General features: G+C 46.5%; 2 protein-coding genes across 2 annotated transcripts in view; one reads left to right on the forward strand and one right to left on the reverse strand.

Annotated features, from left to right (window-relative positions):
- Positions 1-2,281: 2,281 nt before the first annotated feature.
- The window catches only part of Rab11 (RAS oncogene family member Rab11), a 35,973-nt gene continuing 11,600 nt past the window's right edge, over positions 2,282-26,654 (reverse strand). The window contains exons 4-5 of the mRNA XM_084606335.1: positions 25,972-26,052; positions 2,282-3,765 (exon numbers count right to left, since the gene is read on the reverse strand). Of these exons, the coding sequence (XP_084462461.1) occupies positions 3,623-3,765; positions 25,972-26,052 (224 nt within the window). The 3' untranslated portion in view covers positions 2,282-3,622. The remainder of the gene's footprint in view (positions 3,766-25,971; positions 26,053-26,654) is intronic.
- On the forward strand, positions 17,945-20,062 carry LOC146185391 (uncharacterized). The gene has a single exon (XM_084605806.1). It carries the CDS (start codon positions 17,945-17,947, stop codon positions 20,060-20,062), a length of 2,118 nt encoding a protein of 705 aa, XP_084461932.1.

Genomic DNA, 26,654 nt, shown 5'->3' on the forward strand with positions numbered 1-26,654 from the left:
TTCACAGGTTTGCAAACGTTCGTCCATCTCCTGAACTGCGTTCAGTTTGCGTTCAGTTCGGAACGCTCTGTGATTTGCTGGAAGTAGACGACGCGAAAGTGACGACACGTACACTTCTGCTTTAGGCTTTGGCTAGTATAACACAAACTGAGCGCTTTTACGTCAGGTGACCCGCCTGTCCAGTGTGGAGTTTCGCCAAAAGGAAGAGCTTAAGCAAAACTCCACACCGGAAGTGCGAAAAGCGTTCAGTTTGCGTTCACTTTCTGAGATAGCGGCCCAGGTGTAGAAGGTGTGCCAAAGCCTCCTAGACACTTCAGACCTGAGCCAACACCACCTAGACTTTGCCCGAGTGCTCTTTCCGATATGTCACACACCGTGACCGAGTGGAGCGGGAAAGCCTCCGCCGCCATCGAATGCGCCGGTCGCATAATAATGTAGATTCTGCGTAGAACGCCGGTGCTCGGCCAGAGCCGCGTCATGGAGCCGGACAATGAGAAAGGCGTGAACCGCCGCACGACGTACCGCAGGAGACTGGCTGCTTCTGATGACTCGGAAGACAGCGATCAGTCAAGGAAGTCTGCAAAAGAAATGTGATTGAAGCAAAGCGAACAGAGCAGCCGAAACGTCAGAAGAACGTGAGCAGCGCTTCGCAAAATGACGCCGCGGCGACGCAGCTAGGCGGAACGCCGGGCATTGGAGGCAGCTGCTGCTCCCGCCGCCGCGTCGACGCCATCCGAAGACCGTTCGCTCGACTCCGATCAAGATGTGAGGCAAGAAAGTCTGGAGGTGATCGGAGCATAGTAAAGAGAGTAGCCAAAACGCCAGAAAAACGTGAGCAGCGCCTCGCAAAACGATGCCAAACCAAGAACGAAACGCTAGTGTGTGTGTCTATGTCAAACAAGACTTGGCTGCTGCCAAACATTTGCCCACGATACCTTGACCCGACGATGAGGCATGCTGTGTGCGCATGGAACAGTGTTGTTGTGGCTGTAGGAAGAAGGAAAAGAAAATGCACGGCCCTGCTACTGGCTCTGTAGCTGAGCCACCTCCGCTGCCACATGCGGACAGAAGAGAAAATAAAGGGAAAGGAGAGAAAGACGCGCGCCGCAACAACCGTCGTCCACCACCAAAGCAGTGGCGGGTGCAATGACGGCCTACAACATATAAAAAATCGGTGCCTGGCTAGCCCCCGCCGCAGGCGGCGTTGACCTACCGTCCCAGCACCGTAGGGCCAGGAACAGCCCTCTGGAATAGTGCGGTTTGGTGATAAGCGGTGTTTACATAACTCCACAGGCCAATCAGCGAAAAGCGCTCAATGTCATCTCGACTTGCGTGCCAAACGGGTCTACCAACAAGAACTTCCGTTTGTGGTTGGTGACTGTAATAAGGACCCGAGCAAAGACAGGCTTCATACAAGAGATTCTATAGCCTTTCAAACTTTACGTCTCACATCATAAGCCCAAGTTTGCGACTCAGCCAGTTCACTCTTCACTGCGTCGCCGTTGTTCGGCGTCGCGTGCATGTTTATGGCTTCCAGGTTCGATTTAATATTTGCTGAATTTAGCTGCATCTTAACCTATGCAATATGCAAAGCAATACTCCTGAATTCGTTTTGTGCTTATTGGCAGTGTTGATGATTGCTTAACGTGCAATAAATTTGCTGTTTCTTGCAATTTCATCGCGGAACCGAGTCGGCCACAAGCAAGATTGACTAAAACGTCTGTCCGCGAAGCGTTGAATGGGCCCCTTTAAAGTTAGCAAAGGAAGCTCCCAAACTGGCACCCGGAGCACTCGTCGCTGTGTACACGCGTATCAACGATTCTCCACGAGAAGACTGGACCCTTCGTTTACTGAATAGCACACGCGAAGGCTTTGTAGTTACTCCCAGAAAAAGAGCGCTGGAGTCGCGGAGCAAACTCTCAGGCGCCGTAGTGGGAGGCTCCAGAAATTTCGACCTGGGGTTCTTTCAGGTGCACCGGCACAGCACACGCACTCTGCTTTTCATCGCCATCAAAACAGCGGCCACCGTGGGATTAAATCTCTCTTCCTTAGGTTCAGCATCGTGTCCGAACCACCGAGCCACCCTGGCAAGGCCGCAGCATCTAGATGGCCACAAATTGCAGGTAGGGTTAACAACTACTCCCAGTATACCAGCTGCATTAGAACACATCTATGAATGCCTATGAAGCACGCTAAGGACCAAAGCAAGCATGCAGATGAGAGGTTCAAGGTTAGACAAGATTGTGCGGTACATGCAGTAAAAAAAAAAAAGCAGCAGCACTATAAGCGAAGACATCAGGGACTTTATTGGTAATTATATATATATACACGGGATGACAGGGCCTCTAGGAGCACCAGCACTCACCGCCACAGCAATCGCTACACAGCTGAGCGCAAAACATAAGACGTTGGCCATGGCGGCCAGTGCTGGTGCGCCATAGATGCATAGCAGTTCCTCGCTCTCGCACGCTCTCATATGGCATCCAAGAAATCGTCCATGCAACCAACGACGTCATCCATTGTACAATCATAGAAATACAAATTGATCATTTCACAAACGTTTCTTCCTCTTTCGCAGCAACAGCTTAATACAGAACACCTAGGACAACCAAGTAAAAACAAAAACTCCAAGGGAACATAAGACGGCCTGAGCAGGCAGCCTCCAGCAAGACTGATGCAACCACCCACCCAGCAGGAGGGTTGCTGGGGTTAATGCACAGTTTAGGACATTAACACCACGCCTCTAAGGAAGAAGAGAAGAACCTGGCACTTTGAATCCTTTCAGCACTAAGCCGGGGGAGAGGAGACCAGATGGCAATGTCGCCTTGTAAAATCAGTGATGAACCACTAGAGTTCAACCATGCCCAGTACTTGCGTTCCTTTAAGGCAGCAAGCAATAAAAGCTGACCCTTGCACTAGTCGCTGAGCACACTAGCCACTAGACGAGTAGTGCGCCCATGAACACAACTGTCGCGACAGAAGTGCGGCGGTTAAATAAACAAATTTCCTCTTTATTCTCACAGCATACAGCGGCATCAGGAATGGCGAGAATAAAAAAACGCCACAGAAAGAAAAAAAAAAGACTGGTCATTGAGAGAAAAAAATATTAGCTTGTACCTTCACTAGACGATCTGACAGTTCCCTTCACACGACTGAAGGGTAGCACTGAGCAGGTGACTCAAATGCACCAACACACTCCACTCCCATTGTAGCACAGTTCACAAGCAATGCTGCTTCAGTTCAACACTGGGGATGCCTAAACAAGAGCGACACTGGTGTCAAATGTAGTAATGCTACCAAAAAACAAAAAAAAAAACTTTCCTAAAAAGGGAAAAAAATGGTGGTAGCAGGGTACTCAAAAGAAATAAAAAGCCACCAATTCCAGGAAGGCCACTGTTAAAGAAAAATAAGTCTGGGGCATATCTGGCGCTGAGGGGAAGGAGGGGGAGGGGGGTCGACTGTACTTTTTTTTTGGAAAGAACAAAAGTTGAAAAAGAAAAAGGCCACAGTGCAGGAGCGCTCTTGTGCCTCCTCGTTTTTTTTTTTTTTGTCTCTTGTCCCTCCTACTTTACAAGGGCCCGGCGCAGCCGAGTGTTGGTGCTGCTCGTCAGTGCCCAGCGTGCTACTGCTGGCAGGCACAGGACTTCTTGCGGTTGTCTGTTGGGTCCGTGGGGGCAATCGTGATGGGGATGTTGTCTCGAGATGGGGACGGGTCGTTGTCCCCTTCGCTCCGTATCTGCTTTTGTGACACAATGTGGTAGATGTCTGCACAAAAGGAATAGAACAATGTTTCAAGAATAATGGACCATCATCTTTACTAGAGAAGCTAAATATGAATCTGAGAACACAAGTAAAAAAAAGAAAGCAATACCAGGTTCATCACAATACTAAAGAGAAATCGTGTTACACAGATGCCCAAGGAGCATTTCAACTATAGTATGAAACAACTCAAGCCTGCAGTGATTACATTACCCCATGGCAAAAAGCAGTCAGTTGTTTTCCTTGTTGCCTAAGGAAAATGCTGTCAGACATTTTTAGCAGGAATTTCGAAGCTTGCTGTTTATATACCGTATTTACTCAATTGTAAGCACCATTCATTCCTACTGGTTCCCATTACAATGGTTTTCGCACAATCATCAAGGGCAGGCCGACTTAATAGGTCGATCATAAGACAGAGGTATAGTCGTCGGCAAAAGTCATACAGTAGACTACCACTTGAACCAACGTCAAGTAAACAGAATATTCAGTTGTACGAACGTTATTAAAACGACCTGCCGAAACTCCATTGAACGGTACGTAAATGCCTTTCATTTTAACAAAATTCGATTGATCAATTCAGTTGCACAAACATTTTTAACAACCCCATCTTGTGTCTCCCACGCCATGCTGAGCACTTCAAGCACAACCCACAGTTTTGTTGCATATGTTTACGTTGAGAACCACGTTTCATTACCACGTGACAAGTGGCTGCCTTCGGGCTGCAAACTTAATTGGCTATCCAAACAAGCTTGTAGCTAGCAGAATCCGTAGCTGGCTTTGCACACTTAATTGGCTCCACAGTCATAACTAGCCACAGCCAGAGCTTCAGCTCTACTAGGCCTTTTAGCTACAAGAAAGGCGCACATTCATGCTGGCTAGCCATGCATGATCTGATGAAGCAATGATCTACTTTGAGAAAGTAAAAGCCTTTGCTACCTAGCAGACCGTTGTGCCGGACAAAGTTCACGGGAGCTATCAGGTAGGGACTGAGCACAAGACCACTGTACTCAAGTTCAGAAGTGCTTCAAAAGGTTGTCGCATTCTGCGCTTGCAAATGAGCACAGTGACAATAAAGGGGCCGAGATATGATTTGAACACCCAATGTTTCTTGGAGCTCATGGAAACAAGCTTCCACGCACTGATTTCAGTTTAGCAAACTTGCACTTTAAGAAACTTTTTCCCAAGGTTTCTTGCAGTTTGTTGTAAGTGGTTTCATTGTATAAACATGCCGCCAGTGGTGGAGCTAACTGCATTGAAGCGTAATTTAGCGAGAGACACATGCATGTCGATAAAATGAGGCCCTGCTACGAATGTCCCAATCCCAGGTAGCTGCTAGTCGTTGCAGAGTTTTCCTGAGCTCCGTCACCGGCTGAGTGTTATATACCACTATCACAACTGTGCGTATCCACGAATAGGACTTCTCTGTGGTAGCGGAAATTTTGCGGCAGTTTTTAAAATTCTGCTGTAAACGGAATCTTCCGTTCCCCACCAGGACTGACAGCACGGGAGCCTAGGCGCCGAAGCCATATTCCTGTGTCTGTAGTCATTTTATCAGAGAGCAGAAATAGAAGGAATCCAAAAGCCCAGCATTTTCCTGCCTGGTTAGGAAAGGGTGCTACCATCATTGTTCGAGCAGTGTTAGCTCTTCAATGATAGGCGCAAATAATGTTTGCAGGCCTACTTATCTCTTTTACAGTTATAGTGTATTTACTTTTATCTCTTAACAGAAAAAGGAAGATAAGAGATGTAAACAATTGTTTTTCTCCATGAACTTGTCATTCTTCCCCTCTTCACCGACCAATACCAACAACATGGTAACAACGACTCTGCATTGGGAATATTCGAATTTCTTACAAAAACACCTAGTGCAGAATTCAATAATACATGGCTACAAAAGCTGCAATCTGCACCATATAAAGTGCAAGAGAAAATTAAAAAAATTTAGTTAATAGAAGCAATGTAATTTATGCTCATTGCTAGGGCATGCAGATCACCATTTGGAAGCATTAACAAGTCCCTCATGCATTTCTTCTCAACTATCAAATACTTCTGTGTTGATTTCAATTTTGAGCTTCATGTGACATCGGTTTGCATACTTTCTCAGCACAGCCATTTCCTAGCCCACCTAAGCACGGTGTTTCTCATTTGCCTTTATTTGAATGAGAGATTTCCTAATTAGGACGTAATAAAGCAAGGATGTTTACCTCAGAAGTTTCTCACATGACTAACGCTGTAAAACAATTTAACGGCACTTCTATGAGCCACATTCACGTGTGACACGGTACAGTGAAAGGCTCCGCCTTATTTCGATCATCCGGGATCCTTATTTTAGACGGTCGTACTCCAGTCAATGCATTAGTGGACACCGGTGCGGATTATTCGATTTTGAGTGGTCGCATGGAGACTGTTTTGAGGGAGGTGCTCACTGCTTGGCCAGGTGTGTACCTTCGAACCGCCGGCGGTCATATAGTTACCCCAAACGGGATGTGCACGGCTCGTATTCAGATTAACAGATATACGTTCATCGTTAGTTGCGTCGTTTTGAGTGACTGTTCCCGTGACCTTATCCTCGGCATTGACTTTCTGCGAGAATACGGAGCAGTTATCGACCTGCGAAATAAACGTGTCACATTTTCGATGGGACAATCTGCCGAACGAGATAGTAGCAGTCCTTGCAGTGCCGCACTTCGCGTTTCCGCTGAGAGCGTCTCGCTGCCGCCGCGAAGCAGTGTTCTTGTGGAAGTCACCTGTGACGATTTCCGTGCCGGCGATGCTGTAGCGGAAGCGAACCATTCACTCCTGCTTGCTCAAGGCATCTGCGCTGCTCGAAGTTTATTGTCGCTTCACAATGGCCGGGCTGCACTCCTTGTCACAAATTTTTCTAATGAGCACCGGCACTTGTTTCCGGGAACTGCTATCGCTTTCGCTGACCCTGTTACGCACGATCCGGTCTGTTTTACATCCACGGCAGTCGAAACTAATGAGCCATCTCTTGACAACATCGACATTAACTGCCTTTTGTCGAAGGAGAAACGGCGGGCCTTAGAGCTACTGTTGCTGGACTTCAAGCACTGTTTTGCTTCTTCCTCGAAGGTTCGTCAAACGCCCATCACGCAACATCGCATCATTACTTATGAAGACGCTCGCCCTATACGACAGCAGCCTTATCGTGTGTCTGCCAAAGAACGAGAAGTGATCCAGACGCAGGTTCAGGAGATGCTGGATGATGGTGTGCAGCCTTCACAAAGCCCGTGGTCCTCACCAGTAGTCCTGGTCAAGAAGAAAGACGGCACTCTTCGATTTTGCGTCGACTATCGGAAATTGAATAATGTGACAGAGAAAGATGTATACCCGTTGCCGCGCATCGATGACTCACTGGACAGATTGCGACGTGCGAAGTATTTTTCATCTATTGATTTGAAAAGCGGCTATTGGCAAATCGAAGTAGACGAAAGAGACCGAGAAAAAACCGCATTTGTAACTCCAGATGGCCTATATGAATTCAAAGTACTCCCATTTGGATTGTGCTCTGCCCCAGCTACATTCCAAAGGATGATGGACACCGTCCTCACTGGCCTCAAGTGGCAGATCTGTCTTGTGTACTTGGGCGACGTAGTTGTTTTTTCCGAAACATTTGACCAACACCTCGAACGCCTTCAAGCTGTACTGGAAGCGCTCCGTTCTGCTGATCTCACGCTGAAGCCAGAGAAATGCCACTTCGGGTATACACAACTCAAGTTCTTTGGCCATGTTGTGAGCGCCGATGGGGTGCGCCCGGATCCCAAAAAGACTGCTGCCGTCGCACGGTTTCCCGTTCCAGCTAACAAGAGGGCTGTTCAGCGCTTTCTCGGCCTGTGCGAATATTATCAGCGGTTCATTGCGGACTTCTCTCAAATAGCGGAACCTCTAACGCGCCTCACAAGGAAGGACACCGCCTTTGTGTGGAACTCTGAACAGCAGACGGCCTTTTCTTTGCTTCGCGAGCGCCTTCAAACATCCCCTGTTCTGGCGCACTTCGATGAAGCGGCTGACACAGAGGTGCGCACTGACGCCAGTAGTATCGGTCTTGGCGCGGTCCTTGTTCAGCATCAAGATGGGATTGAGCGAGTAATAGCCTATGCTAGCCGCACACTCTCTTGCGCCGAAACGAACTACTCCACCTCGGAAAAGGAATGCCCGGCGGTCGTGTGGGCCACTATGAAGTTTCGCCCCTATCTTTACGGCTGACCATTTAAAGTCGTCACGGACCATCATTGTTTATGCTGGTTGGCAAATCTGCGAGATCCATCGGGACGACTTGCACGCTGGAGTTTACGACTTCAGGAATTTGACATAACTATTGTTTATAAGTCAGGACGCAAACACGAAGACGCTGACGCGCTGTCACGAGCCCCCGTTGACACTGACGATGCTGCAACCGATGGCGACAACGGCTTTCTAGGAGCTCTCAGTGCATCTGAGCTCAGGGATCGACAAAGAGCTGATCCAGACATCCTTCCATTCATCGATTATCTGGAAGGGCGTGATACGACGCTCCCTCGACGCCTATCTCGGCACATTGGTTCATTCTGTATGCAGCAAGGCGTCTTGTATAAAAGAAACTCCCAAGGCCAAGAAAGAGCTTTCCTTCTGGTAGTACCATGCGAGCTCCGTGCGGATATTCTACTTGCTTGCCACGACGAACCGACTTCTGGTCATTTGGGTTACTCATGGACGCTTGCTCGAGTCCGCAACATGTATTACTGGCCAGGACTCTCCGCAACTGTGAAACGCTATGTAAGAAGCTGTCGCGAATGCCAGCGCCGTAAAACACCGCCCCTGAAGCCTGCCGGATTTCTCAAGCCCGTTAGAGCACCACATATTCCGTTCGACCAAATCGGCATGGACCTCCTTGGTCCTTTCCCTTTGTCGCAGGCGGGAAACAAATGGATAGTAGTCGCTACTGACTACCTGACCCGATATGCTGAGACAAAGGCAATCCCTCATGCCACAGCTTCCGAAGTAGCCGAGTTTTTCATGCATAACATAGTCTTGCGGCATGGCGCCCCTTCGTATGCCATTACCGACTGAGGGACAGCTTTCACTTCGCAGCTCATCGACCACATATTTGAGTTGAGTTACACGACGCATCGTAAGACCACAGCGTACCATCCGCAGAGCAATGGTCTTACCGAAAGGTTAAATAAGACGATTGCGGACATGTTATCAATGTACGTCGATGTGCAGCACAAGACCTGGGATGAGGTGCTGCCGTACGTCACATTTGCGTATAATACAGCCCAACAGGAAACAACGCGCTTCACACCATTTCGACTTGTGTACGGGCGTGAAGTTCAGAGCATGCTCGATTCCATGCTCCCATGCCCAGATGATGACCAGCTTCCGCCAGATGCCCAGCAGTATGCCATCCGCGCTGAGGAAGCCCGCCAGCTTGCCCGTGTGCACATCGGGCGGCAGCAGACCTCTGACGCGGACCGCTACAACCTCCGGCACCGCCAGGTTCACTACAAACCTGGGGACCAAGTCTGGGTGTGGACACCAGTTCGCCGTCCAGGCTTGTCAGAGAAACTCCTTTCCCGCTACTTCGGGCCGTACAAAGTGTTGCGTCGTGTGAGTGATGTCAGTTATGAAGTTATTCCAGACGGCGCCGCACTTTCAAAACGTCGAAAGCCCAGCTCGGACATTGTGCACATTGTGCGGCTGAAGACATACTACCAACGATAACGCCCGGCCACCTCCTGTGACGACTCTTACTTTGCACACCGTTCTCACCGCCCGTGTTCACTTTTTTTCTTTTTTTTTTTTTTTTTTTCGGAAGGGGGAGTAATGCCACCTAGCGTTGCCAGGTGGCGCATGACTGAGTGAAGAACGACGAAGTGTCGCTTGCGGGTTTTGCGTCTGTGCTGCTCACCGCTGTTGTATCTGAGCTAACCCCTTTGCTATTCTTTATATCCTCAATCACCTTGTACGTGACAATATCGAAATAGAAAACTACACGCGCGTATCCTTTACCTCCATCAAAATGCAGCTACCGCGGCCAACAGTAACAAGACTCACTAACTCATGATGCCTTAAGGGGTACCGAGAAAGTAGAACACCTTATTGAATGAGCCATCACAGCGAGTCCTTCAGCAATAGAATGCCCTCCCAATTGTTTGGGAGCCTACCCGACAACACAGCATGCTTACTGTGGTTATTCTATTGCAGTTCACGGTTTTGGCTGTGTGTAGATTGGACTACCAGTGGATTCAAATTCTCTATGTCAAACCTGATGAGCTTCCTGCACTGGGAGACCTAGATGAATTTTGTCGAACATTGACCTTTAACATAATTGACCTTTCTTTAACATAACCTCCGGAGCATATCTAGAGAGATAATGTATTAATATGATGGAATTACCCCGCAGGGGTGGTGCAGTGGTTAGGGTGCTCGTCTACTATGCCCAATAAGCGTAAATGTTGGTTGGTTGGTTGGTTTGTGGGGTTTAACGTCCCAAAGCAACTTAGGCTATAAGAGACTCCGTAGTGAAGGACTCCGGAAATTTCGACCACCTGGGGTTCTTTAACGTGCACTGACATCGCACAGGAGCATAAATGTACTAGGAGTCCTGTGAATTTGTTTCTTAATGTCTCCTACTAAAAAGGTAATCCTACTTCTGCCTTGTTTATTTGTGTACTTGTCCAGCTCTCATTGCAATGGCCAACGCTGGAAAATTGTCAGCTATCATTTCCTCCTAAACTGTTGGAGCCCACTGCCGAAAGAGGCAGTAGATACAGCTCTTTGTTTTCATGAAGAACTCTAACCCATTATAACCCCCCCCTATTGCATTGGCATCACTCCCCAGCCTGAGTGTATTTGATCTGGCAGGCTTCCAACAAGAATTTCATTTTTTATTTTAAAGAATGAAAACAAGGTTAAGGTGTCGCACAGCCACAAGAGGGCACATCTGACTGACTCCATTTGCAAAGACAGGGAGGGGCCAATGTATGGGGCAGGAGAATTCAACAACATGGCTGTGTTTGAGACATTTTTGTATTTTGTGAAGAATCATGTGCTTGTGTCGAGTTTTTCAAGAATACAGGAGTTTCAAATTATCAGATGAGTTTTTCTCCATTTGCAGTTTTCCGTATTTTTAGCATTTAGTGCACAAATATTCAAGTACTCATAATTGTCGGACTTGGATGAAATTTTGTACACAGCTGCTTAAAAGTTTGCAGAATGGGGATATACTATATCTGAATTATCGCTATCTCTTCTACATTTGTTTTTGCAAAAATTCAGAACTAACCGCACCCAAAATATACACTTTCGGTGTTCCTGAGTTTTTTTTCATATGAAGTATACTGTGCATAAATTTCAACTAGCTTTGCACACACTACTTTACCTAAGCAGCAATATGAGCTACAGCAGGCTGCTTTACGGGGGGGACGCGACCTTTGAAAACCGGAAAATCGCAAAAGTCGATTTTTTGAAGATTATATATTCCGGTAGCATGTCTTATAAACTACGATTTCTGTAATTATCAGTGCCCAACTCGGCGTAGAAATACTCGAAATTAATTATTTAACAAGCGGCAGCAGCCGCAGAGCAGCGAGCAAGCGCCGAAAATTCCCAAATTTCGCGCGCGCGCCATTCTTCTCCCGCCGAACTGAGCGCCGCATTTGGTCTTGTTTTGTTTGTGACTTCTTGCGCTTTCTTCTGCCACCCTCGGCGGCGGCAACGGTGGCGCGGTCGAGGCGTGGCTTGCTTCCAATTGGGAGCCTTTTGGCGGCTTTCAAGTTTCCCGCGCTCAAATTCAAGGCTGCGATTGGGCTAAGCGCACGCTCCGCGAGAACGTGGGGGATTGGGTGACTACCATTGGCTGCTGCGGCCGCTGACGCGTCGGTCTCCGCCGGCTACCTCCCCGCGTCGTTTGCTCTGGCTCTTTGCTTGCCGTCGTTGCTGGCTGTCTGTACTTTGTGCGTTCTGTTCGCCTTTCGCGATTTTTGCGATCACCGGATTTATGATCTCTCGTCGTGCCCTCTGAACGGTTTCGTGCAACATGTTAAACGTTGCGTGATCGCTCACGATACCTCGAGATGCGACATGCGTTCAATGCAGACTTGGCTAGCTTTTTTTTTTTTGCGTTTCGGCGCTTATGCCGCGGAAGATAACCCAGGAAGTCTCTTGCCGCGTTTGGGCCACTCCTCGTTCCTCCGGCGAGATGCCAGGAGAGATAAACAGCCAAGTCGCTTGCTGCGTCTGCGCCGCCCATTATGCCTTGGGCGAAATGCCGCGGGGGAATTGGGAATGCCGATTGTCGCGGCTTGCAGAGCACGGGATCGACGGATCTCAGCATGTGGAAAGTGGTCCGCGGCACCAAGACGTTCGCTGTAACCGATCGGCTAGTCGCGCAGATGTTCGTTGTAGCCGAGACTGAGCGCCATAGCCCTAATGTATATTTTGACGGCCACACCGGACTTGTTCGTGATAAGAGAGTGTTCGTCTTAATTGGGGCAGTTATAAATGGGCTCGACTATACCTGAATAAATTTTTTAGGGCAAGGGAAGCCCATGTATTCAAAATATTATGTCTGGAATTTGTCATAATTTGATTAATCAACATAGGCCTAATTGATAACAAAAACTCCAGTGCTATGATATTTTTCAGCAAGAAAATTTAGAAAAAGGGCTTTGTCGTGCCCTGAGGAACCTATCTAGGAATGAGCATGACAAACTGCACAATGCCAGCACCTTTCGCAATTTCTCCAGGCTTGATATAAAGGACTTATTCGAACCAATTTGATATGCTTCTGTAACTTGAGAACTAGCATGCACAATTCTATGAAACTTGGTGGTTTTTCATTTGTAATGTCATGAGCCTGTCCTGAAAATTTCATCATGATAACTTGAGAAACAAAAAAGTTATTGTTCTCTCAACCTTTGAGAGCAGTTTTCTCAGAACCAATTTTTTGCAGGGTGTGGCTGCTAGGGAAAGTCATATCTCAAGAACCGCTTATTGGAATTTCATGAGGTTTTTTTTTTTTTTGTTACATACCTAAGTAAATTTCTGAGGGCAAGACAATTCGTTTTTTTCAAAATATTTTATGTGTAATTAGGGGCAGTCAACTAAAATATCGTTAAGTCAGGTATAAATTTTAACACTAAATTTGGGGCTGTACTAAAATTTTTCAGAGAGGAAATTTAGAAAAAGGGAATTGTCTTGCCCTGTGGAAACTATCCAGGAATGACAATAACAAATTTCACACTGCAAGCACATTTTGCAAATTCTCCAGGCCTGCCCCTAGGGACCTATGCAAACTATCTTGATATACTCCTCTAACTTGAGAACCGATGAGCCCAGCTCCATGAAACTTGGTAGTTCTTTAAATGTGTATACTATGAGCATACCATGAAAATTTCATTCAAATATCTCAAGAAATAAAAACGTTGGTGTTAAGGGTAGCCTCCCCCATTAAACATAATTTTACTCCTTAAAAAAAGTGTGCACAAAAAGCCCTATATTTTACTCCAGAAGTCTCTTACACAAAAACTATTCTAGATATATAAAAACTAAGACCACATTTGGAATCTGCATGAAAAACACTATCAATGACCCATGTTTCATGATTGTAGGTCAAATAGGTAAATAAAAAGCTTTCACGGATCCCTACGATCCGACTCCTTCAGACAGACTGCAACGTTCATGGATCCTGTCTCACCTCGGTCAAGGTTTTCGGCAGCAGCTTTCGTGGTAGCAGCATGCATTTTTCTGCCGATAGCAGTAAAAGGCTTGTGATGCACCGGTTTCCTAACACCCAAAATCGCACGAACTCACAAAAGCTGCTCATGATAGATGGTGATCACGCGCGCTGCAATTACTAACTTCACGTTTGAGGCTCCATGGGCGGATGTCTCATCATTGCCGCTGCCCGAAAGAGATGCACGGCTCGAAGAATACATTGGCGAAACTATGGTTGCTGGACCAGCATCATTTCGGCAGTATAGCTCCAAAAACTGAGAACCCTTTTCGTTTTCCAGCCGAGCCCCTGACAGATCGCATCACCTGCAGGCGGGGCATAATGTGCGAGGTCCTGCAACATGCCGATCTCACAGTTAGCTGCTTCCATGCTCATCTTCCCGCTTGTTCTGGTCGTCTTTCACTCAGATGCACTGACAAAGTAATGGACACTTCGGATGGAGCTAGAAAGTTCCAAATTGGGTGCATTGCTGTTGCCATAGTTAGGCCTCTCATCACCCGAGCCTCTCTGCTTGCGATTGGGGTGTCTTCCTTTATACTGGTGCCTCCATTGGGAACTTTCATGAGAAAATCACGTTTCACGCAGACATTCATGGCGGAGAAAAACCCGGGCAGAAGCTTTAACTGACGTCGTAGTGACAGCAGAACTAAAAGTGTCTGCGTCCGACCATGCGTTGAAACACTTATAACCAATGGTGGGGCTCCAATCACTCGACATCTGCGGGAAACTTTCTGTATTTTCATCAAGAATATGCCGCTGCCGACGCGGTTAGTAATTGCATTTTTTACAAAATTCCCGTTGATCCTCGGCTTTGTTTTTAAATATATGTAGATGAACAGACTTGGGGCGAAGACAAAACGAAAGAGAACACAAAATAGACTGTAAAAAAATCACTTTTTTTCACCTGCATTTCCCACTAACCACGCACAGAAGCGTATGGGCACTGCACTTCAGAACTTGGCGCACAAGCAAAAATTGGATGGGGAGTGCAAGGGCCTCTGACTAATGACTTGATAACCAAGTTGTCTAGTTATTATAGTTGGATCCTAAAATCCCACGCAGGCAACCTAGAGGCAATGCATACAGCTGTAATGACTACATATCATATTACATTAACAGATGAGCCTAACCACAGTCTCTGCCCCAGTGGTGAAGATTCTTGGCACAAGCACAATGCCGTCGTGGCAAAAGTTGAGCAGCCACCAAAACACAAGTACAAGCTGCCCGAGTGTGTGGCACTTCACTGTTTCCACTGTATAAGCATTTGGCGCACAGGACTATATAAGAGCGTTATCAAAGGAACAAGACTCCGAATTAAAATGAGGCCCTGCCCTCCCTAATATAGAGCCTTGTCTCAAAAGATAAAAATGTATCCCTGTTCGCTGTGGAAATGGTTGTCGCAGAAGCCATAATGCACTTCAGAATGGGAATTCACAAAGCCAGCTGACAAATTTTGAAACAGCTGCAGATAAAAACGCTGAAAAAAGCAGCCAGACAGCAGCTGAAAAAAATCTGCGTCGCAGAGAAGAAGAGTGCTTCCCCGGCAGTTTTTCAGGCTGCAGCAAAACGAAAGCAAAAGGGCAAAACAAATGCAAATTACTCTCCAAAAGCTTTCTAGGCCACAGTGATCTGCATTTCTGCAAATTATTTGATTAAATTTATGTTTGATATTGCAATTAGCTGTTTTCATTTTTCTCATACTAAATTTTGCCTAACCTTTCATTTTGTGGGTGGCATTGTGGCTCTCCTACTCAGATTTTTTTTTTTATCCCTCACGAGTGTGCAAGTAATACAAAGCTATTAGAGGTTTCCACTGCACGAACATATTGAAAAAATATAAATATGTGGAAGGTTGCACCTGCACAGCTGAAACTTCAAACTTTGGCTGGAAGTAAGGCAGGATCATAAAAGTAGTTTTTATTGTGTTCCTTACACCTTCAGGATCAGATTCATACACCTTTTAGCAATTTCCATTCAGTAGATATTTCTACACACTTCCTGCAAATTTAGCAATGTTATTGCACAAGCTTGTGCAGAAGAAAACTGGCAACACAGTCGAACCTCGATATAACGAACCTCAATGTAACGAAATTCAGGATGTAACAAATTCTTTTTAATCCCCAATTTCTGCCTCATTGAAAACCATGTATATTTTTTGAGATTTAACGAAGTAGTTTTATGCCACACTTTCGACTTAACGAAGTCCTCATGCAATCGCATGAATCGGATGATCGGATGAAATTTAAAACTTCAGACCATTTTAAATTTGCCCTTTTACGTGCATATTTTGCCGGCAGTCTGGAATCCGTGAGCAAAACAAAATGATGATGACAGGGGCGTACCGTCACGCAATCTGTAGTGTGCATAAAAAACCTATGTTGCGAAAGTTGTAGGACGCATCATGCCATGACCATTGGCCAGTCGAAACGGCAAAGCGCTAACCGAAAATACCATATTTACGCACATAATGAACCCACTTTCTTTTTTCAAGAAAAATCAATGCAAGTTTGAGGGGAGGGTTCAGAACACTGGAGAAGTTGAGATTATTTTACAAGAATCGTCCACAGCCGCAATCACGACGCCAGCTTTCAGCATTGTTCGCTTCAAAAGGCGTTTGCTGACCCACCCCAATCGCTGAGTGATAAAGTAAACGTACAGTCTTTACGGCTAAAAGCAAGCCCAGAGGGCTTGCTTTTAGCCGTATATTATGACTTCTTTAACAATCATTCTAGCCACTGGAGAGGGTAGGACGAAAAATCTTTAGCAAGTTTGGAAAACTGAGAATGCATTACGAGCCACATAGTATGGCTCAGAAGTAGACTCCCTGGGCTCTAAATTTTTGTCAAAGGGTGTACTTTTGAAAACCAGGCTTGCGCAACCGGACGAGCCGAGAAAGCCGCGCCATGCCATGGCAGGCACTCCTCTCAAGGCCTCTGGCACTCTGCTAAGTCCCCCCACCTAGGGCTACCACCAAGAGACACACTGTGGTGGACTGCAACAGCGCGAAACAGAGAGACGTGCTCACAACTATTGTATTTTATTTTTTCAGGTTCTCAGTGGCAAATGTGGGAAGTAAATATGGTACGTGTACGTGCAGCCTGAGCAAAAGATTGCCACAACCAATGTAACTGCACCAGAGTGGGCGATGTAGACATACGACTAATCTAGTTCAATATATTTATAGCTATAATTGACAGTGTCCCCGTTAAAGTCTAGGGACTCTTATCAACTCTACTGACTTGTCTCAGTTTCCAAACATTAGATGATACCAGTGGTGGTATCTGGAGACTGCTTTGAGTACTAGGCGCTGCGCTCGCTCTTGCGCACACTGAGAAAAATAAGTTCACGTTCAAAATAACATCTGGTGAGGTGGTTAGGCCTAGTTCCTGAAATCATTTACAATTTCCCATCTACTAGCAGTTTTCCACAAACCTGTTACTTTATTTAGGCTGCTAAAACATAGAAACCTCGACATAACAAAATTTCCGGCTGCAAGTAGGGCTTCGTTATATCGAGGTTCAACTGTATTTGAAATTGGTAATAACATTTGCATAAAGACTGCAAATTTCATACTGACAGTATAAATAGAAAATAATTTGCTCAACACCTAGGTCCCCGGAGTCGGTAGGTATTGCACGGCCTCCCTTCCTTTTCCCTATTCTAATGATTTCATATTTCTCGGATGACCACTGGAGCCCTCATTCACCAAATATTCTTCAATGATTATGATTATTCTTAAGGGGGGACGCAGCCTTCGAAAGCCAAAAAATCGCGAAAAAATCGAGTTTTGGAAAACCACGTATTTGGGTAGAACGTTTTATAAACTATCTTTCCTGTAATTATCAGCGCGTAATTCATCGTAAAAGTGCTTCAAATTAAATATATAACACGCCACGGCAGCTCCTGCGCAGCGAGCGAGAGCGGAAAACAACTGTATTTCGCGCGAGCGCCATTTCCCAGTCGCTGAAGCGAGCGCCGCCATCTTAGCCTTGTTTTGTTTGTGAATTCTTGCGCTTTTTTTTCCCGGCACCACCGGCAGCGGAGGCGGCGCGGTATAGGCGTGGCTTGCTTGTGTATGGAAGGCTCGCGAGACCTTTCGAATTGCCCGCGGCTCAAAAGCGCAGCTGCGATTGGACAGAATTGCTCGCGGGAGGTCGCGTGTCTACTAGTGGCTGCTGCGCGTGCGGTCACGTGGTCACCTCCGGCTGCTGCCAGGCTTGTCGTCCGCCACGGCTTCATCGTCGCGGACGTCTGTGTTTCTTTTTTGCCTTTCGCCATTTTTGCTATCGTTCATCGTTCTTTGTCGTGGAGTCCTAGCTTTTACGATCCGTCGCTACGTCTTCAGCTTGAACAGTTGCGGGCTGCCGGGCAGAGGACCAACGCTGTTCTCGATACCGAGGCCGGTTTTGTTGCGCAAGTCGTGCACATTGCACATGGTCAGTAGTCATGGGTCGCACGTTTCCAAAGAAACGCAAGACTGAGACTGCGTTCGGAAAGCGAAAGCGCCGACCCCCTACTGCACGGAAGTCACTGAAAGTGATCGCCGATGAGCCGGACTCGTCGAATGGCGGTATGCGGGCGCCGGCATCGGACGCCAGCGTGCCGTACGGTGCCTCATCAAGTCAGCCGCCAAGCAGTGACAGCGATGTCGCCCTGGATCCTGGGACATCGACAAGCTACGGCAGCTTACCGAACAATGCAACGGAGTTGCGACGCAGGTCAGATTTATCAGAAGAGGACTGTTTTCTTGATGCTAGTGCTCAGCGTGAGGCTCTTCGACGCGACACTCAAGCCATTTCGGAAGTGACAGACGGCGCGTCAGCGGATGCCTTCAATCAGCGCAGCTGTGCAGACGTTCCATGCGGTGGCCGTCGTACCATTCTAGAACACCGAGAGCCAAGTTTTGTGCCCGCGGAAACAGCGCAAGCGCGCGCAACCACTGTTCGCGAGTCGCTCGGTGCTATGTCGGCAACTGAGCGGAAGTTCACGCTAACCGCGCTGCCGGAATCCGATACAACGCCTGCATCAGAAGATGAGTTCGTAGTAATTCAAATGGGCGCTCTAAATTCGCTGATTAGGGATGCCCTCTGCCCGATTTGCCGGAAGCCAAGCCTAGCAGTAGACCGGGACACCAGACTTGGACTTGCTGTGAAAATGGTGCTGAAGTGTTCTTGTGGTGTTATCAGTTCTCAGTGGTCCTCGCAAAGAAAGCAAGGTGCGAGGGGTTTCGACGTAAACCTCAGATCAATGCAAGCAATCAGGAGCATTGGCAAAGGGCCCACTTCTCTGAATGACTTCTGGGCAGTGATGAATGTATCACACCGAGGACTGCACCAGAAGACATACCAAAGGCATTTGAAGAAAGTGCTCAAGCCAGCTGCTGAAGTGGCTGCACAAACAGTTTTTGAAGGTGCTGTAAAAGCTGTCAAGAATGTATATGAAGAAATGGAAGTCAACTTCACTAAGAACATTACAGTTGTATATGATGGCACGTGGCTGACGCGTGGGCACAGCTCGCACATTGGTGTAGGCTGTGTAATAGAATTTTACACGGGACTTGTGCTTGACTGTACAGTGTTATCGAACTTCTGCCTTGGGTGTGAAATAGGACCACCTGAAAATGACCCTGCATTCCATGAATGGAAGAAAACTCACGAGTGCCAAAAAAACATCACTGTCAGCGCAGGACGAATGGAAGTTGAAGCCGCACTGCAGCTTTTTGGGCGCTCCCTTGACAGAAACGACCTCAGGTATACAAATGTAATCTGTGATGGAGACAGTCGCACCTACCTGGCCTTGTGCAATGAACAAACATATGGTTTCATACCTCTCACAAAGGAGGACTGTGTGAACCACGTTCAAAAAAGGATGGGCACAGCACTCCGCTCTCTTGTGAGCAAAGCCAAGAAGGGAGAGGCACTCGGTGGGAAAGGTGGCTTGACACAGGAGTTGATAAAGAGACTGACTACTTATTATGGCCTAGCCCTGAGAAGCAGTACAAATGTGGAAGAAATGCAGAAGGCAGTGATGGCAACACTACATCACATCGCATCCACAGATGCTGAGCCCCATCACGATCTGTGCCCACCTGGTGCCCACAGCTGGTGCAGGCACCGTGCAGCTGAGGCAGAAGGCAAGCCACAACCTCCACACAAGTACAGTATTTCAAGCAGAGTTGTGCAAGCGCTGCTACCAGTCTACCAACGTTTGTCCGATCCTCATTTACTGGCTCGGTGTAGTGGCAAAAAGACACAGAACGCTGCCGAAAGTCTTCATTCAGTGATTTGGACATTGATTTCAAAGCAGCAGCATGCCTCCCTCTTCACTGTAGAAGCAGCAGTATACGAGGCAGTTGCTAGGTACAATGCAGGCAACTTGCGAGCCTATACCGAGCTTTGCGCTACACTGGGCGTAAAACCTGGTGCCCTTGCCCTTCGGAGGGCTGCTGAAAAAAACCAACAGCGAGCCAAAAAATCATCTCGTGTGCATGAACTCAAAGGGCAGAGACCCAAAAAGTCACGTGTAACCAAAGACAGTGAAAACTACTGTCCTGGTTCCTTTTGAGAGTCGTGAACTGCTCCGAAAACTTTGAGAGCAGTTTTCTCAAAAGTGTGTTTTGGGCATTGTTTTGTCTGTGGAGAGGGTAGCGTGGGAATGCCTGGACCAATTTTGATTCTGTTTGTTTTCATGTATTCCCTGAAGTGTGCTTGAGGGTATGACAGTCTTCAATATCTGGTTGAGGGCTTAGTCTTTTTTTCTACAGCTAATTTTTGAATGACAAGTTCTGGCACAGTTAGTGAAGGTGAACATGATGTTCTGTGTAAAAAAAAAAATAGAGCGTTTAAAAAAATTTTGGAACTGTTGTACCCTGTAGGGCTCTTTTAAGCAAAGATTAAAACTGAAGGCAGCTCCCTGGCATGTTTCATTACAGTGCCAGGTTTTCCACCAGCGGCACACATGCAACATTTTGTAACTTGACAACTATTCAAGGTATCATAATGAAACTCCATATTTCTTTATTTAAGGCACTTTTGAGTGTGGCTACCAAATTTCATTGCTCTAGGTCAAAGAACAAAAAAGTTAGCTCTGATCGCCACCTCCCCCCTTAAGTCAGCGAGCCCTTGGTTCAGTTTGCTATATGGGGTTCAACGTGCAAAAGCCACTCTGGCTACGAGGGAGGCCGTATGTCGAAGGGCATGCTTGCGCAATAATTTAAAAAAAAAATTGCCATAGTGGAGGGCTATGGAAATTTCGACCACCTGGTGTTCTTTCATGTGCACCGACATCACATAGCACACAGATGGATTGCTTTTTGTCTTAAGGGGGGACATGGGTCTTTAAGGAAAAATTTTTATACTGAAGCTGCCAAGATGAAAATTAGTAGTCATATGTATTTCAGTATGCTGATTTCAAATATGGAATTAGATCTTGCAAAAAATTTTTTTCAGCCATATGCAGTTTTTTATGAGATGAGTTTCTGACAAGGCTTTGGAGAAAACTGCTGCATGGATGCTCATAATCTGCATATTGCTAGATTCTAGAAGCATCAAGGATTGCAACAAGGGTAACAGCATGCTTCTGGCTCTTGTGGTTAAAAAGTTATGGTCATCCAAAATTATGGTTGAAGAACTCCCAATTTTAGTTTGAATAATTTTAGCAGATAAAAAATTTGCGTGTACTCCTGGCCACTATCTCAAACCCTTATTGCAAACATCAGCTATTTAGTTACTAAACGACACAAAAGTGATCAAAATCTGATGAGCAGAGGCTGAGATATGCTTGTCAGTAGGTTGCTATGCGAAGAAAATAGCCAAACTGAGAAAAGTGGAAAAAACAAAATACAATATTTTTAATGCACTCTTTATGCAGTTATGTGACAGAAAGTAGATTTCAGCTTTAGAATGCCCCAGGTGAGTAACTTTCATCACTTTTTGCTTGGTGACGCCGCTTTACAGCAGAGACAAAGCACGCCGAGGCTGCACGCTTCCGCTCGGAGCTTGTAACTCGGCGAGAGTCCTTCTCCCGTGCTCTCACACTGGTTATGTGGTTTGGCTCCAACTTGGAGCTCCTGAAGAATTCGTGATGCCGCCTCTTGCGTGCCAGAATTAAATCTTATGACTGCTTCAGCGACAGCCGCTTCAGCAGAAATGAGTGAGGCATGCTTGGTCTTTGGCATCAGAGACCGAATCACTGAATGTAATGCCTCATTCGCATTCTGTGTATGTCCTTGCTGGCACCTGCCGAGTAGATTCTTGTCAGCAAGGAGTTTGTACACTGGTAGCAGTGCATGGCTGACGTAGTCGGGCAGGTTGTACCAGTGTTTGGGTGGCTTGGTTGGTGCCGTGCGGGCATAGGCCATGGTCCGGGTGCTTATCTGTCGATGTGACATAATATGTGGCCATGACTGCTTGATGCATTTTGTCAACATCCCCTGCATTCGATTTTAATGCCCAGCCATAATAACTGCTCAGTTTGGCTATAACGTCTGCAGTGAGTCGACCTTTGCCACTCAAGCTTTCACCATGCTCTGCTTTGTTTTTCTGTACAAGGTTCCGCAAGGCACTCCCCAATCGCTTCTGTACATGGTTTATGCAGTCTTCTTTTTCGACTGGTATAAAACCTTAGCCTCTTCTACCGCACAAAAATGTTTGCTGTCCCCATCACAGAGCATGGTGGTGTATAGCGCAGGCCGTGCCGCTCGAGGGATCATTGGAAGAGCATCACAGCTGCTTCAACCTCCATCTGCCCAGATTTTGCGTTGGTATTTTTCTGGCATACATGGTTTTCTTGCCATGCATTGTACTGGGGGTCATCCTCTTTAGGTGCATTTTTGCAGCCAAGGCAGTGGTTGGACAGCACAACAAAGTCTAGCACATACCCTGAGAAGAGCTCTATCACAGTGCCCACGCCAATGTGAGACTGGTGCCCTCTCGTCATCCACGTTCCGTCAAAACAGACCGCAATATTTCCAGTGTTTCCAAAATTGAGCTCCTTGTATAGTTCCTTCACTGCTGAAGCGCAATTGGTCAGCACACTTCCAGCAGCCAGCACTGCAGCAGGACTTAGCTTTGATTTCAGGTGCGCCTGGTAAGTCTTGTTGTGAAGGCCCCGGTGGGAAATTCCCATGGTTGAAAAAAAAGTCATTCAGGGCTGTTTGGCCGTTTCCTGTGGTTTGCGCGGCACGAGCAGCGAGAATATTCACTTTGAATGGATTGCACTTAGCACTTCCAGCCATACGTTGCGAACTCCACTCGCGCGCTACGTCGCCGCACACTGAACATCACAAACACAACTGCACAGCAACCCCGTATTCACGGTCGCTTTTCTCGATGGTCACGGTGCTACCACACTGTTGGCACACGGTTTTTTCGAGCAGCCGGCTGATTGCCGACAGACCGACGATTGTATATGCTGCCGCTGCTGTCGCCGCCGATGGAACCGCGCCGCTTTTCTCGGTGTGAAGGGTCTGCAGCTTGCACTCGGTCGCAGATATTGATGATAACGAGGCAATTCGGGTGTTCGCTTGTTCTTGCCATCACTGCAGGTCTTGGGGGCTCAAAAACGTGTCAACGCGCGTTCGTTGCTGGCTGCAGCCCACGTCACCGAACTCGGCCGCGGAGCCAGCCGTCGCACGTTCAACTGCGTCGTCTCGATGACTTGCTTCGGGAGCCGCCGGATGTTCTTGCAACGCATCACCTTGCTGTTTAGGCGCCTTTCTGTGTCTTTTTCCAAACTTGTGGACACTGTGGAACTTGCGGTACGGACGAGGCATGGTTGGCGTCGTGAACCTCACCGACAGACTTTTTCAAAATGGCGACGCGTCCGTTCGGAGCGGGTGTAAAAAAAATGGCGTGGGCCATAAGAAGTGCCCATTTCGTCACGTGATAGCCGTAGACCAATGGCACAGCAGTATTTCATGTTTGTTTTTTTGCTTCTCTACGGCTAACAAAGAGACGCTGCGCGCTCAGCTCCGATGGAAAAAAGAAAGAAGAGACGCTCTTTCAAACGAGACCAAGACAACGGCATTCCGGCACGTCGTTTGAAAGCGGTGCGCGGCGCAAAATGACCATTTTTGAGATACTTTCGCGAAATTTTCGGCCGAAATACTACCGTTATTCGGCTTTTTCTCGAAAACTATCAGCATTTCTACTTCAACATTTAGGGAATGACCTCATAGTCACGAATATTACAAAACTGAAAAGTCGATTTTTTCGCGAGTTTTGGCTTCCAAAGACCAGTGTCCCCCCTTAACTGAAAAGAGACACTGCACCACCAAGAGCGGGGCCCAGTGAGTTAGTTGACGATGCTGTGAAATGTGCGTAAAATGCATGCCTTATCCCTTGGATGTTTTGGAGTTTTCTGGCTAGGCTGATCATGGCGATATTAAAGACAGTGGGCGAGATTACCGCTCAGGGAAAGCCTGTTCGGGGAATGAAAGGTTATGGTTTCCAGCTCTCCATGCTTTAGCTCTGCTGTGCTTTGTCTCAGGAAGTTTCGTATGTAATTGTACGTTCGCTCCCCGCAGTTGGTGTTTGCTAGTCCTTCCTAGATTCCTTGGTGGCTCACACTGTCAAAAGCCCCTTTGATATCTATGGCTAGTACATATTCACCTGCATTTTAGAATCTTAGTACCTCTTGTATGGAGGAGGCTGCCTTGGGTTGAAAGCTTTGCTCAAAAGCCATACATGGTATCTGGCATCCACCCACTCTTTTCCAGGTACTGCTGTAGTCTGGTGTTTACTCGCTCAACAATCTTTCCTAATCAGAGCGTTAGCAATATAAGCGTTTGTTTTTCTATCACCAGGTTTATTCCGAGCTTGGGTATTGTGATTACTTAGGCATGCTTCTATTGCTTGGGTACCATGCCCTTCATCCAGTGGTTAATGGATATTGTGAGAGAGACTACGGCTCTGTCACTCATGTTTCTGATGACTGCATTAGTTATACGATCGACCCCTGGTATCTCATGTTATGTGTGGAGCTTGCTATAGCCACTTCGATTTTGAATCATGATAGGTTCGTCTAACTCTGGATTTGAAGTTCCCTTGAAATTTTCCTACGAAGGCATAGAGGTAGGGTCCCCGTAACATTTGAGGTATAGGGCCTTAATAATATCTTAATTTGTCCCTGGGAGGGTTTGCAATAACCTTTCCAGAGACTTTTGGCTTTCGCCTCTGGTTTCCTTTGGGTGTAAAATTGCTCTGAGGATTCGCCACATTTTCTCCGAGCCCGGGGTCCCGTCCGAAGAGTAGCAAAATTTCTGTCAAGCTGCTGTCGCTAGATGGTTTGCTTACTTCTCTGCTTTGTGGGTAACATCTGCAATTCTGAGCAAGTTCCCAATTATGCTTCTGCCCCTTCCATTGTTTGGTGAGGCTTCTAGCTTCCCACAGATAAGTGCAGCTCTACAGTTTCGTACGTTCTTGCGATTTCTTTGTTGAATTTCTGTTTCTGGTTGGGTTGTAGATTTCTTTGCACTACTGATCTAAGACAGCGTAGGTGTGTGCATCACCAGCAAAGACACACCCAATCACAAAAGCAGACAGGCGCTAAGCAGCAGTCCCGGCACAAGGGTTAAAGACAAAAAAAAAAATAAAAAATAAAATAAAATAAAATAATAAATAAATAAAAAAATTAAACACCAGACTGGCCAGCCAACGGGAGACGTGGAACATAATGCTCAAAAAGTGCACATGAGCACAAAGCCAACCAGTGGCTCAGAAATGGCTTCAGAAAACTGGTGACGACAGACATTCAACTTGGAGGAATGCCGTTTTGAGATGGTGCAAAATGCACACGACGAAACCAGCCTCAAAACAAACCCAACATGACAATAATCCACTGGCCTGTGGCACACAGAGGAAGATAGCACAAACTTTTCCATTTAGGAGGATTTTGTAGCACCCACGGTGTTTCAGAAGTATTTACCACATGTCCCAGTCGAATTCAACATTAATCTGAAGGCATGGGTTCGAAGACACAAGTATTTGCTCAAAATCCCGTTCTTTTTTCTTAATCAAAATCCCTACAACTGCATCCACCTTTAAACTTGATGAAATGACCTTTATCCTCGTTTCCAAGTGACTGGCAAAACGAGATTGACGATGCCATCACAGTTTTTCTTGCAAAAATAGCTGGTGGACTGGATGCCAAAACATAAAAGCACTAAAATGTAGCACCCTAACTACTGAAGCAGGTCAAAACCAGCTGCTAGGCACCGGTTTCACCGGTGCCACGATGGCAACAGTCAAGCCATTTGATTTACAGAGAAGCAAAGCTTTGTTATTATGAATAACTACGCAAGATTAAATCCCTTTAACAGGTGAATTTTTAAAGAATTTCTGCCTCCTTTTTGCAATTCCACTGCTAGCTTCAATCTCAGTACTAATACTGCCCAGTAGGCTTAGCATTACAGAAGCAATTCCTGCTGAAGCTGAATTTCCCGAAAATTCTCTGTAGAAGCATCATAAGCTCACCTGTTAATATTTGATGAAACGCCGCTTCTACATTCGTGGAGTCTAACGCAGATGTCTCAATAAACGACAGCTTGTTTTTCTCTGAAAAAAGAAAAACAACACGATTAAGAAAATTATAACAAGCAAGCTACCATATTTATGAGATTATAAGTCGACCTGCTTTTCAGCTCCAAAAAGTCTGAATTGAGAAGGGGTCAACTTACAATAAAAATGAAAGCATGGCACTGTCAGTGCTTCCTTCTGCCACACGATTTTGGTGGGTCCACTTATAATTGCGTAGATATGGTAATTTATTCAGTAAAGCTTTGGCTAAGAGCCAAACCTCCTGAACAAGAGACTCACCAAAGAATGTAAGGATGTGTGAATGGTACTTTTTCTGAACCAAATTTAACATTAGAAATTGAATGTGAATAGTGTCAGGGTGTCTACCAAACTTCTACTTTCAAAATCCTCGACTTTTCCACGTTTTTCCTGATTAGTATTTTCAGTTCAAATTCCCCGACGAGTAAAGAGGCTCAAAAATGTAGCTGCTGATGATAATGAGCATAGACTAATAATTCAAATTCTTCGATGTCTCGTCAGTGCCTCGTCTACGGTAGTCATCGTTCAGCATGAGAGGGTGACCATCCCATGACTGCATACAAACTGGCATCTGCGTGCCTAGGCATGGAGGGATCTTGGAA

The sequence above is a fragment of the Amblyomma maculatum genome, chromosome 6 (genome assembly GCF_055883805.1).
Source record: "Amblyomma maculatum isolate TAMU_Amacu chromosome 6, ASM5588380v1, whole genome shotgun sequence".
NCBI classification, from domain to species: domain Eukaryota; kingdom Metazoa; phylum Arthropoda; class Arachnida; order Ixodida; family Ixodidae; genus Amblyomma; species Amblyomma maculatum.

Excerpts from the sequence above, each read along its gene's own strand:
- LOC146185391 (XM_084605806.1), top strand. The coding sequence starts at position 17,945 with ATGGGTCGCACGTTTCCAAAGAAACGCAAGACTGAGACTGCGTTCGGA.